Here is a 13,745-nt window from a genome sequence, read left to right on the forward strand (position 1 = left end):
TGCCCATTCCCGCAGAGGCCCGCCCTTCTTGATTGGAAATGCCCGCTCCTGCACCCCCCTCCCTTTATCCTGCCATGCTTTCTATGGTGGCATGATGGACTAATTTGGGATCAGAAATACTTATGGCTCTCCCCTGCCCTTTAAAGGTTCTATCCCTTAATGTTAAGGGGCTTAACTCTCCCAACAAGTGACAGCAATTTTGGTGTTACCTCCTCCAACACAGCCCAGACATCTTTCTTCAAGAAACCCATCTTCTGAAAATAGACATTCCTCGCATGGCACATCCTAAATATCCCCTCCAATTCTTGGCCAAAGCAACCACCAAAACGGTTGGAGTGGCTATTTTGTGCAGAAATGGTATCAGGCAGGGAGAACCTAAAGTCTTTCGCAGCCCAGCTGGACGCTTTGTCAGAGCAGGGGTATGGATTGGGAAACGCCTATTTACGCTGTGTAATGTCTACGCACCTAACCAGATGCAGGATCCCTACCTCCGGACGCTACTGTGGGAACATGTGCCAAAGGGCGACTCCTCCTTGATTCTGGGGGGAGATTTTAACCTGGTGTGGGATCCTAGGATGGACCGTAGTGAAGCCTCTTCGAATGGGTCGGGGGCCATGTCCTCCACTCTCCGTAGGCAGATAGCAGACCTTGGCTTGAAGGAATCATGGCAATACCATTCTCCTGAGGTGCGGGATTACTCGTACTTCTCATACATTCACTGCTCGTATTCGCGTATTGATGATCTTTTTATCTCTCACGCCCTGATAAGGGACACGCTAGCGGTGTCCATGTCTGCCATACCGCTTTCCGACCATGCCCATGTTAAGCTTCTCCTGCAGGAACCGGCCGCTTGCCCCACCCGTTTCCCGGGGTGGCGTATGCCGCCGCATGTCCTGCGGATCCAGCCGACGTGGAAAGCATACAAATGGCCATTGACTTTTATTTTGCGAGTAATGATCTACCCGAGACACCTTTCCCCGTGGTGTGGGATGCCTTCAGGCTACAATCCGCAGCCACATCACGTCCCTATCGATTGCCCGGGCGTTTGAGGCCCACTGCTTGGAAGATAGCCTCTCCAAGCACATCAAGAAATTGGAGAGACAGGACCAGGAACGTTCCTCGCTTGCATGTCGGCAGCGACTCGCAAACCTTCGGTGCCAACTCCGCTCCCTGTGTACCAATAAAGCTGAGTGGTCCCTGCTAGCCATAAAACGACAATACTTTGAGGGGGGGGGGACAAAGTGGGCAGAATGCTGGTGAAGCGCCTGCGAGGGAGTGCCGCGAAAGCCCACATAGGTAACATTCAACTGCCAGATGGAGAAAGGGTCACCACGGAACGGGCTAAATGCGGGGTCTTTAGGGTCTATTACGCTGCCCTTTACACGGCAGAAGCACCCTCCCAACTCTACATTGACGATGTCCTGAACCAGTGCCCCTGCATCCCAATACATCCACACCATGCCAAACAACTGGACGGTCCTCTCACTGCGGAGCAACTGACGGCAGCGTTGATAGACCTCCCCCTCGGGAAGACGCCGGGCCAGGACGGCCTACCACTAGCCTTTTATCGCATTTATTTAGTGTATTTTGGTATCGCGCACAGCTACCCCAACGGGGTGTCCCAGCGCTTCTGTGTAACTTCATACTGCATAAAAGGATGTTAAAAAATATCAATCAACAGAACAGGTGGGTTTTTATGGCTCTCCGGAAGGGTAGTTCCTCCTCAATCAACCGGATGGCATTGGGTAATTTATTCCAGAGAGCTGCCGTCAATACGGGGAAAGATTTTCCACCGGAACGAGATTTCCTAAATCTAGGAACAGGGAATCAGGCACGTAGCAAGATAGGCAGAGCCCTTGCCTCGAAAGGCACGATGAGCTAGAATCAGGGCTTTGAGTTCTGCCCTTTTTTGGACCGGTAGCCAATGGAGTTCACGACGGTGAGGCGCAATATGCTCACGTAGGGGGATACCGCTGACTAGTCTCACCGCAGCATTCTGAACCGTCTGGAGGCGATGACAGAGCCCTACAGACAGGCTAGTGTACAGGCCATTGGCATAGTCAAGGTGTGAGGTGACTAGTGCCTGTACCACGATCTTCCTGGTGTTGCTGGGCAGAAAGTGAATGAACTTTTTTATCATTCGGATCTTAGCTAGGCATGCAGCTGAGACTGTATGAACTTGATGGGAGAATGAGAGGTTATAATCCCATCTAACTCCTAGATTTTTCACAGAGTCGTTGGGAAGAGGAGGAGCGCTTAAATCCAGAGGCCACCAGATGTTAGGGTCGAGAGGGGTAGGCTGGTGGAAAAAGAGGACCTCCGTTTTACCTGCATTCAACCGTAGGAAATTACTATCCATCCACTGGGCAATTGTTCGTAGGCAGTTTAAGGGATCAAAAGTAGAGGGGGTGATGCTGTTATAAGAAAGCTGGATATCATCAGCATAGGAGGTGACTTTTATACCAGTTTGGGCAATGATATCAAAAAGAGGGGAAAAATATACATTAAATAAAAGCGGACTCAGCGAGGAGCCCTGAGGGACTCCTCACTGAAGCGGGCGGCTTTCTGAGGTGAAAGGGGGGGTGAACACCGCCTGAGTACGGTTGGACAGAAAAGATGATATCCATCCTAAGGCTGTGCCCTGGATACCCTTCGAACGCAAACGTTCTAGGAGGAGGAGGTGGGAGACGGTGTTGAATGCTGCTGAGAGATCCAACAGCACCAACAGCGCTCTTGATCCCTCGTCCAATCTCCATCTAACAGCATCAGACATCTCAATGAGTGCCGACTCAGTGCTATATCCTGGCCTAAAGCCGTGCTGAGAGTCATGAAACGCACCGGATGTTTCGAGAAAGCTCGCTAGTTGTTGTTGAGCGAGTCTTTCAAGGACTTTAGCAGGAGCAGGTAGCAGCGAGATGGGTCTGTAATTAGCGGGCTCACTAGGATCAGCGTTGGACTTCTTAATTATAGGAACTAGTCGTGCCTGTTTCCAGGTGTCAGGGAAAATTCCTAGTTTAAGCGAGTCATTCCAGATCTTGTTCAGGAAAGGGTTGAGAACAGGGGCTAAAGATTTATACTGCTTAGCGGGCCTGGGGTCAAGCAGGGAACCGGATTTGATTTTAGAAAGTTCCACCAGGGATTGTTCCAAAGTGATCTCTGCAAAGTCAGAGAACAGGGACTCTGGTCCCGTAGAAGGAGGTGGAGAGAAACTTTTTGTAACCTGAGTATTGCTGGGAAAGGAGTCATAGATGGTGGCTATTTTATTTTAAAAAAAAATAGAGAGGTTGTCACAGAGAGTCTGTGATACCAAGGGGGGACGTTTTAGGGCTAAAGGATCCGTAAAAGATCGCACTGTTTCAAATATTTCCCTAGAAGACCCTTGCGAACGGTTGATTTTTTCTTCTAAAAATGTTCTCTTGTGTTTCATGATCTTCCTCCTATAGTTTTTCAAAGCATTTTTATAAATGCTTTTACGGTCAGGAGAGAAGGTAGTTCTCCAACGTCTCTCAAGACGTTTACATTCCGATTTAAGCTCTCGAAGATCGTTCGAGTACCATGGGGCTGTAGGAGCTGAGCGATGGGTTTTTATAGGCCTGACAGGGGCGATAAGGTCGATTACCGAGGTAATCTGATCATTAAGGTTAATCAGCCGTGTGTCAAGATCTGGACTTGTGTCTACAAAATCAATCGATAAAAGACGAGGAGCAAGACCCTCAGAGGAAATCTTGCTCCAATTTCTGCCTAGTTGTTTGGCCGGACGAATGTGTCTATTTATAAGATGACAAGGGAATGTAAAAGGGACAAGCAAGTGATCTGACCATACTATTGGGACTGGTTCAGAGACCTCTACTCCTTTCAAGTTGGTACAAATAAGGTCGAGGGTGTGACCCGCTTTGTGGGTGGGGCAGCTGATATGTTGATTCAGTCCGCCATCTGCCAAAGTGGATACAAAATTAATAGAGGTAGTATCCCCGGGATTATCAACATGGAGATGAGTGCAACTCCAGCCCCACCTCCTGCGATTCTACAATTCCTTTTCAGACACGAAAGGGCCGACGCCCTCCATGGGTATGGCAGAAATATCTCTTATCCCCAAACCGAGAAAAGATCCCACGTTATGTGCATCCTATCGCCCCATAGCTTTGTTGAACACGGACCTGAAAGTCTATACTAAAATACTTGCTAAACGCCTGGATCCCCACATGCCTGGCTTTGTGGAGCCGGACCAAGTTGGCTTCATCGGCAATAGACAAGGGGCGGACAGTGTGCGTAGAATCGGGCACCCGGTGGGGAAAGCACACCACTGGAACATACCAGCCTGCCTTCTGTCACTTATTTATTTATTATTTATTTTAAGGTTTTATAGAGCGCGAACCAGACCTGTGAGGGTATCAGAGCGCTTTACAGGTTTGAGGGTGGCATACAAAGCGTTAGGAAGGGAGGTGAACAGTTGTGTAAGATGGGGGATACATTATACAAGAAAAACACGCAGTTTAAAGGTAAGATGGGGGATACATTATACATTGTGCAAAAAAAAGCATGCCGTTTAAAAACCAGGCTACAAGCAGGATGAAAAGATAGCAATAGGAAGAAACTTATGACAGAAGGCCTGCAGTCTCAACTCTTTGGGTGGGATATCCAGGGGTGCAGTAGTAGGTGTCCTTTGCCGAGCAAGGTGATGTCAAGGTGGAGGGTGGAAACAAGTCGCCCCGGTGATCGGGATGTAGTCATCAGACGAGGTATTTGCCCATTAAGAAGGTTTTGGTTTCCTTGTTAAAGTGTGCCAAGGAAGGAAGTCTTCTAATGGCAGGTGGGACAGAGTTCCAGATACTTGGAGCGGCCCCAGAGAAGGTCCGATTGTAGTTTTTTTTCTTGCAGAAGCGGGCTGGTTGCAGCACTAGATCTTTGGCAGATCGGGAGTTTCTGACTCCTCCTGATATCACAAGTTTATGGGCGAGAAAAGCAGGGGAATTGGAGTAGAGAGCTTTGTGAGTGATGCAGGCCAGTTTGAATTGGATTCTGGCCTCTAGGGGAAGCCAGTTCAGAGTTCTGAGGTGGGGAGAAATGTGGTCAAATTTTTTTGAGCCAGTTAGGAGTCTGGTGGCGGTGTTGAGGCAGGCTTTCAGTGGGGCCAGGGAGTTCTTAGGTAGCCCTGCGAGAGTGGAGCATCCATATTCTAGTCTGGAAATGACTAGAGCCTGGATTGCCGTTTTGAGGTCGGAAACCTCAAGGAAGGGCTTTAGGTTTCTTAGGTAGCTCAGGTGGAACCTGGCCGTCTTGGCCATCGAGTTTATATGGCCGCGCATGTTCAGGCTGCCGTCGAGGGTTATTGCAAGGGATTTTGCAGTCTACAATGGTGGGAGGGCAATTTAGTGCTGTGATGCTCTTGATCCATTCCTGGATCTCCGAGTTGGTTGTGCGTAGGGAGATTAGGAGAAATTCAGTTTTTATTTGCATTGAGTTTAAGCTGGTTGGCAGTGAGCCAATGCACTGTCAGCTTTAGTGACTCATTCAGGGAGCGAATGTCCTCAGGGGAGGAGATTTTGATATAGATCTGTGTATCGTCTGCGTACATAAGGTAGGAGATATTGGCAGAACGTAAAACCTTGGTGGGCGGTTTGAGGTAAAGATTGAAGAGGGTAGGGGAGAGGGTTGATCCTTGGGGAACTCCAACCGTGACCAGAGAGGGGGCGGAAAGATTGCCGTTGATGAGGACTCTCTAAGAGCGGTTTTTGAGGAAGGGTACCATCTAACCCCATCCTTAGTTTGAGTCGTTCAAGCAGGAATTCGTGGTTAACCGTATCAAAGGCAGAAGATAGGTCTAGGAGGATTAGGAGACAGGTTTTGGCCGAGGGCTTGGAGGGCGTCATCCACGATGTGGAGGAGGGTGGTTTCTGTGCTGTGTCCAGGTCTGAAACCAGATTGGAAGTCATCTAGCAGGTGGAAGGTATTAAGGTGTAGGCTCAGCTGCTGTTGTACACATGTTTCTAGAACTTTGGCAAGGAGTGGGATGTTGGATACGGGTCTGTAATTCTCAGCGGAAGCAGGGTCTAAGGTAGGTTTTTTTAGTATAGGGACAACTTGGCCAGCCTTGGGTGAGTCAGGAATAGAGCCCTGTTGGAGGGAGGCGTTGATTATTGAGGTCCAGGAGGGAATGATAGCCTGCAAGGCGGCTGCAAGGCAGTTAGTGGGGAGAGGATCATTGAAGTGGTTGTTCGGGTTTAAGGAGGAGAGAATTTCCGAGATAGAGTGTCTTCGTCATAGAATTTAAAGTTGACCAGTGCGCTAGATTTTTGGTTGAGGTTTGGGAAGATAGCGCTTGGAGAGGAGGTAGATCTGGTAGATTTTGATTTTGGCGGTGAGTTGCGGATTTAAGTTCATTTCCTAGGGCAGAGATTTTGTTGCAGAAGAAGGAAGAAAAATCCTCACTTGATATTAGGGATCTGGGTGTTTCCTTGGTGGTTTTCGCTAGTTTGTTGGATTGTTTTTTGACTAAATCGAATAGCTTGCGAGGTCGGTTTTTGGCACTCTCGAGTTCGGTTTTGAAGAATTCTTTTTTAGAGTTGAGTATTTTCTTGTTATAAGCATTTCTAGCGTGGCGGAGAAGTTTTAGATGGGCTGCTGATGGGTGTTGTTTCCAGTTTCGTTCAGTCTGTTGAAGGGATCTCCTCTCCTTGTTGAGGGATCCGCTGAACTAGGGATTCCTGTCCTTGATCTGGGTTCTTTTTAATCTCAGTGGTGCCAGGTCATCGAGAATGTCGGATATGGTTGAGGAGTAGTGATCCACTAGGTTGTCGACCGAGGTGCACTGAGGTGGGGTGGGGGGGGGAGGGAAAGATTGGTCTCATAATGCTCTGCTAGTTTCCCATGATCGAGGTTCTTGGTGTCTCTAACCCCACGTTTGGGAATCACGAGTTGCGGTGTCCATGCCTTGTGAGAGCTGGGCAGGAGGAATGTGATGGCGTGGCTGTCTGACCAAGCACACGGGTCAATAAAAATAATTTTGACCGCTGATTCCTTAGCAATGATCCAGTCTAGGGTGGCGCCTTTTGAGTGAGTAGGGAGAGAACAGGCTTGGGTAAGGGCTAGAACGGCCAAGAAGTCACTGATGGCATCGACCTGAGGGACCTTGGGATCGTTCCAGTGTAAGTTGAAGTCACAAAGGAAAATATCATTAGAGTTTGGAGAGACCTTGGCTGTGATGATTTCCATGAGGTGGTCCATGAAGGTGTCATTCTTGCCTGGGGGTGGTAAAATATGTGAAGTTTGCACAATTGAGAGGTGTTGTTGGAGACGGAGAGTGCAAGGTATTCGCAGGAGTCTGTAGGGACAACCGGCAGTTCCGTAACCAGGAGGTCAGAGCGGTGGATGCAGGCAATGCCACCCCCTTGTTTCTTTGAGTGCCTGTCCATCCTAACGATGTTGTAATTGGGTGGGACTAAGAGGTCTAGGTAGGGCGAGGAGGATTCCTTGAACCAAGACTCTGTCAGGATCGCTAAGTCCGATTTATGTCTAAGGATGAGGTCGGCGACATCAGATGCGTGCTTTACTGCTGATCGGCAGTTTATTAGGAGGCCAGTTAAGGAAGGGTAGGACTGAGTGTCATGGGTAGATGCAGAGATGGGGACTCTAGCTAGGTTGCTATTGACCACCCCTCAGACCCGGAGAGTGGCAAATCTATTGGGGTTGGTTGCCACCGAGCAGATAGGGTGTTCTTCTCTCAGGATTGAGGGGCATGGGGTTGTCAAGGCGGACTCATAGCTAATGAGGAGGTCAGCCACTTGTTTTTCCGTGAGGTCTGGCGGGATAAGCGGCCAGGGGTGGGTTTGTAGGTCTGGAGGAGCACAATGATTTCTTCCTCTGGGAGGTGGCAGGGTTGCTTGCGGGGGCGTAAGTGTCTTAGGGATAGTGGGAGAGGGTGAAGGAGTGGCTTGGAGGGAGGGATGAGGGTTGTGTTCTGCAAGAGCCAGAGATTTGAGAAGGAAAGTTCGGTGATGTGAAGGAGGTGCTTTAGGTCCAGTATGGACTTATGGATTCTGAGGGTTAATTTGGTGGCTCTGCGGTGGAGAATATCAATATCTCTAAGAGAGGTGGGTTCAGGCAGGCGGGGGGCCAGTTGTAAGGGAGCGATTCTGATAGGGTGTACTGGTGACTTGAGGGTGAGACGTGGCAGGCCATGGGTCGGTTTCAGATGAGCGGTTAGGTCAGAGTGTTGGGAGGTAGGTCGATCGCCCTCAAGAGAGGAAAGACCTTGCGGGCGGGGGGCCGAAAGGGTGGGAGCGATTCTGTCAGACTGGGTTGGTCGCTTAGCTTAACTAGTCCGTAGTTCAGGGCCCTATTGGACGTGTACAAGGAGGTGCTGTGGGCCCTCGTAGGCATTTCAACAGTCCGGAGTACGGGAGGATCACGCAGGCAGGATGGGGTTTGGGGGGGCTTCTGATAGCTAGTGCAGGATGAGTGATAGCGGGTCTAGATTGGTTTGAGATATGGGTGCTAGGGGGCGTTTAGGTAGCTGATGGTGGTACATTTGGCGGAAGGGGTAATAGGTGGAGCGGTGGGAGTGTGGATTTTGAAGGGTTGTGAGCATATTGTTTGAGGAGGGTAAAGAGGACCGCGAATTTGATGAGGTCTTTGGGAGGGCCTTGAATCAGGATAATGCCGCTGTTATATAAGGTGATGGTGAGGTCAGCACGCAGAATTTCCGATGGAGAGATGGTGAGTTTTTTTCTGTGAGGGATGTTCCTGGCTTTCTGTGCTTTGAGGAGGCTCAAGAAGGCAATACTCCAGAGCGACGTTTTCGTGGAGTGGAAGATGAGGTCGGACTGGGCCGGAACATGATCTCTATGATCATGGCTCCTTACCTCTCCCCGCAAGCTAGGGTTCGGGTCAACGGGCAGCTTACAGAATCCTTTTCCATTAACAGGGGTACGCGGCAGTGTTGCTCCCTGTCCCCTCTGCTGTTTGCTCTTGTGATAGACCCTCTAGCAGAGATGATCAGGCAGACTGCGGACATGCACGGCCTCTCTCTTGGAGGTCGACAGAACATGGTAGCACTCTTTGCAGATGATCTTATCCTCACACTATTGCGTCCACATATATCCCTTCCAGCGCTTCACTCTCTGCTACAATTCTTTGAGCGGGCTTCAGGCCTTAAAATTAACCATGGCAAATCCTGGGCTTTGAACCCTACAATCCCGGAAGAGGAGATACGAGTCTTGAAGACGCTCGCTCCTTATCAATGGGCCACTGATCATATCCGATATTTAGGGCTCCAACTGACTCCCTCTCTGGACACGTGGACCCAGGTAAATTGGTGGGAATGCAGGAGAACTGTCTTGGAAGACTTGAGAGGGTGGAAATCCCTGACTATCTCCTGGTTGAGTAGGGTTAACGCCGTCAAAATATCGATACTCCCTAAAATCTTGTATCTATTCCAATGTCTTCCCACCCCTATCCCGCAACACCAAATACAGGGCCTCCAACGAGATCTCACTAGCTTCATATGGGGCGGACGTAGACCATGATTTTCCCACAAGATCCTCATGCTCCCGTGAGACTGAGGAGGGTTAGCATGCCCCAACCTTCTGGAATATTATTGGGCCTCTCATCTCCTCTTTGTCTCGGAGTGGACAACCACTGAAAGCAAAAAGATATGGTACCATATGGACAGGCTGGTAACTGGGTGTAGTATCTGGGATCTTACGTGGCTCCACCGCACTGCCCGCTCACGCAGTGTCTATATTGCTGTGCCCACAAAAACGGTCCTAGATATATGGGACAAAGTGGCCTTGCGTAGGGGACTAACGACCTTTCCCTCCCCCAATACTCCCATTGCAGGTAACCCACTACTACCCCGGCCCTTCACACACAAACATTCGCCAAATGGTTACAGGGGGGATGCAGAGTGATTGGAGACCTGTACGAAGGGGGAACACTTAAGACATTTGCCCAGTGCAGGGAGGAATTTCACCTTCCACTGGGAGCGGGACTACAATATGCACAGCTGCGGCATTGGGTATCCTCACCAGAGATGCAACAGGCAGCTGTCTGGCCATTCACCCCCTTTGAGCGGCAAGTCCGCTTCTTCGACGAATCGAAGGGCCTTATCCCTCGGACATACCAGATCCTGTAGCACCCTCCGGTACTAACTGCACATGCATATCAACGTCAATGGCAGCTGATGTCATCCACGGAAATCACACCCGCACAGTGGAATCGCTTATGGAGGGACATTCCTAGGGTCTATCGTAGCATCTCACAGAGGGAAAATGCATACAAAATTATGACACAATGGTATTACACACCCACTCAATTGCACAAAATATTCCCTGCCACATCCCCTTTGTGCTGGAGGTGCTCAAATGCCTCTGGAGACTTCATTCACATTTGGTGGGACTGCCCGCTCCTGACCCTGCTCTGGAAGGAAGTCCTTAGTCATATTAAGGAGGTATTGGGCTTCCCCTGTATGAGTCCACAAACACAATCCTCTTGGGCCTTAAGCCTGACAGCCTAAAGGCACTTACCCCCAGCGATTGGATTATAGCACTTCACATGTTTGGGGCGGCTAAACAACTCATAGCATTAGATTGGAAAAAAGCAGAGGATCCCCCAATTGCCGCTTGGTTTGTGCGCTTATGGCATGTAATAACCATGGAACTTTTTACAGCGCAACTGCAAGAACGCGACATCCGCTTCACCGCTGTCTGGCGACCCCTAGTTAAATACCTCTGCAAAATAAAACATGCGCGCTATCTACCCTCCAAACTTAGAGCTTTACGACTCTTTGAAGATGCTATACTCCCGCCAGATCCTAACAGGCTACTCAAGTAATCAGATCAACTGTGCGCGCAGTCCGACCGGCAAGTATTAGGGCCTCCAATCTCAACAACATGCGCTGTTGCACCTCTCCTCCCGTCCGCCCGCGCGGCCTCTTTAGCTGCCGTCTACTTCTCTTTCCTACTGACTCTTCTCTTTTCGACACTTTCCTGTTCACTCACCACTAATTATTTTATGTGGGCCTCTCGCCCGTGTTCTCAATGTTGTTGTTTTTTTTAATTTTTTTAAAGGTCCTGAGATTTCCCACAATGGACTGATATTGCTCTATATAATATGTCACGCGGCCGGCCCAACAAGGGTTATAGGCGACATGCTGTGTTCAAGCTACTCCACTAATGCCTCTACATATATTTGGAGACCTTCTTATAATACGCGGCCGACCCTAAATGGGTTGTGGGCCTGACGCTGCTTAAGTCTGGACCTATGTTCTACTCATTATACAGAAAATAAAAACAGATTTCAAACAAAAAAGCACTGACTCGCATCTAATAAACATACCTCTTGCCTTCAGTTTTACCAGTGGGGCACACTGACAATTAACTTTTAAAACGTGAACGGAGGATTTAAACATGCTGCAAATGTAGTCTTTGTTCACTATGTTTCATGCAAAGCACTATTTTCTCTTCATGTCGAATTGTCCCACTGTCTTGACTCATTGACACGTAGAGAACTTTGACACCACATTTCGAGGTTATCAAGATAAGACTAAACCAAGAACCAAAAAAAATAAATATATAAAGAAATACCAGCAAACTAATGATGCCGTGTCCTTTAGCATAGAATGGCAAGCCTGGAGTCTTGAAGGCACATAGCTGTTTCTCTCAATGTAAATGTGTTCTGCCTCATGCCCCTTCATTAGAACTTGCTATTAAAAGAAGAAGCCTTACAGAAATCCAAAGTCTGGCCCCTCCAAGTCAGCAACGGTTGAGTTTATGGGGCTATTCATTTTGAAATAGGGACCTTTACAGCACGCACATTTAAAAAAAGACAAGCATCTCTTATAACGTGACATGACATCCTGTCACAGGCAGAGCTATTCATTCTTCAGGAATAGCCATGGCAATCCCTCAATGGAGAAGAATTCAGTCACACTGATGGTGGGGAACGGTGACCAATTGGGAGATGCAAATGAGATGCACTTCTTGCTAAACAGAATTGGCACACATAAGTAACACGCTGCGTGATAACACACTACAGTGCTGGAAAAGGAACACACTGACCGCTCAGAGAAGGCAGCATTTATACTGGCTAAGACGAGAAATTCAGGTTTTGTATATGGGACATTATGGTTTTGTGTGAGACTTTATATTTTCGTATAGTCTTACGCGAGAAGGGAGGTCAGCTGACCTGCTCACCATAATCCACTGTGCTCACCTTCATAAGCTCTTTGTCAGCCTCTGATGAATCCTCGTTGTTATAATGAACAAGCATTTCCTGCAGAAGTTTGACATTGTTGGTCACTTCCTCCAGAGTGTGCATGCGCACTGTTACTTTCTGCATTCGGACCTCATCCTGCATTGCCCCAAGAAAAAGAGGAAACATGAATTAATATAGACAGCTTTACGATTCTCCATTACTCAACTAGAGCAACAATTTATCAACCCACAGACATCTAATCAGCGGGTATAAACGGTAGTGAAAAAGGAGTCATTTAGAATATGGCTGGCTAGCTGCAAAATTACTAGGGTCGGGGTCAACCCCCCCATACTTAGAAATCCACTGCTCTGGCACAATCTTTTAGGTGAAAGCTTTCCTCCTGACCGGGCGGGAATATTTTTGACAAAAAATAACAATAGGTGAATAGCCATGTCACGGCTGCATGTTTGGCCAAGTTTTAATTTTTCAGAAACAAACTACTGAAGCAGGGATTTGTTTCTATAACACCAAAATGGTGGATAAGATTTATGGTATTTTCCTGCTTGAGAATGTGTGGCTAGCTTGGTAGGCTAGGGCAGGGATATTCGTCAGACTGCCTGCCCTGAAAGGTGCACCCTTTTGATGCACTGAAGGACAAGTTACTTACCTTCGGTAACGCCTTATCTGGCAGAGACATGATTTAGCCGCAGATTCCTTACCTTTGAACTTCCAGGCGTCAGGCTGGATCCGGAAGATTTTCCCCAGCAGTACCCCTGTGCGCTGGTAGATGGCGCCAGCCGACTCCACGTGACGTTGTCAGCGTCGTGTTCGTCGTCCTAATGATGTCCGCGTCATCAATATAACCACCACCCGGGTGCGCTGACATCAGTACGTTTCATGACTTTCTACGCCCAGAAGCACAAAGCCATGAAGTGACTTACCATGGTGTGTTAAAAAAAGAATAGCTTGGGCCCTGAAGAGGAACATTCCTGACACTTGAAACCAATTCCGCATTGCGGGGAAGTTGGGTGGGTGGGTAAGGAATCTGCGGCTAGATCATGTCTTTACCAGATAAGGCGTTACTGAAGGTAAGTAACTTGTCCATCAGAAAGAGACATCTAGCTGCAGATTCCTTACCTTTAAACAGATACCCAAGCAATACCATCCTCTGAGGAGGGACTGCGGAACGGCTTAGACGAGAAAATCCTGTCCAACAAAGCGACCATCAGGCCTTCCCTGCGAACCTGAGAATTCAGGCAGTAGTGTCTGGCGAACTTGTGCAGAGATGCCAAAGTGGCAGCCTGGCAGATATCCGAGACAGGAACACCAAGCTGGAAAGCCATGGTGGCAGCCTTTGCCCTGGTGTAATGGGCCCTTACCCCTTCAGGGGGATCCTTCCTCGCTAAGGCGTAAACCATTTTTATACAGAGGATGACCCATTGAAAATAGACCTCTTCTGTACAGCACGGCCCTTCTTTGCCTCTATGCATCCTATAATGAGTTGGTCAACCACCCAGAACTCTTTGGTTCGATCAAGGTAGAACGACAATGTT

At 48.7% G+C, this 13,745-nt stretch overlaps 1 protein-coding gene across 2 annotated transcripts in view; it reads right to left on the reverse strand.

Annotated features, from left to right (window-relative positions):
• GGA3 (golgi associated, gamma adaptin ear containing, ARF binding protein 3) overlaps positions 1–13,745 on the reverse strand; it is a 614,485-nt gene that overhangs the window by 276,704 nt on the left and 324,036 nt on the right. For both annotated transcript variants that reach the window (XM_078654509.1, XM_078654510.1), the window contains one exon: positions 12,211–12,348. In XM_078654509.1, coding sequence (XP_078510635.1) covers positions 12,211–12,348 — 138 coding nt within the window. The remainder of the gene's footprint in view (positions 1–12,210; positions 12,349–13,745) is intronic.

The sequence above is a fragment of the Lissotriton helveticus genome, chromosome 7 (genome assembly GCF_964261635.1).
Source record: "Lissotriton helveticus chromosome 7, aLisHel1.1, whole genome shotgun sequence".
Classification (NCBI taxonomy): Eukaryota; Metazoa; Chordata; class Amphibia; order Caudata; family Salamandridae; genus Lissotriton; species Lissotriton helveticus.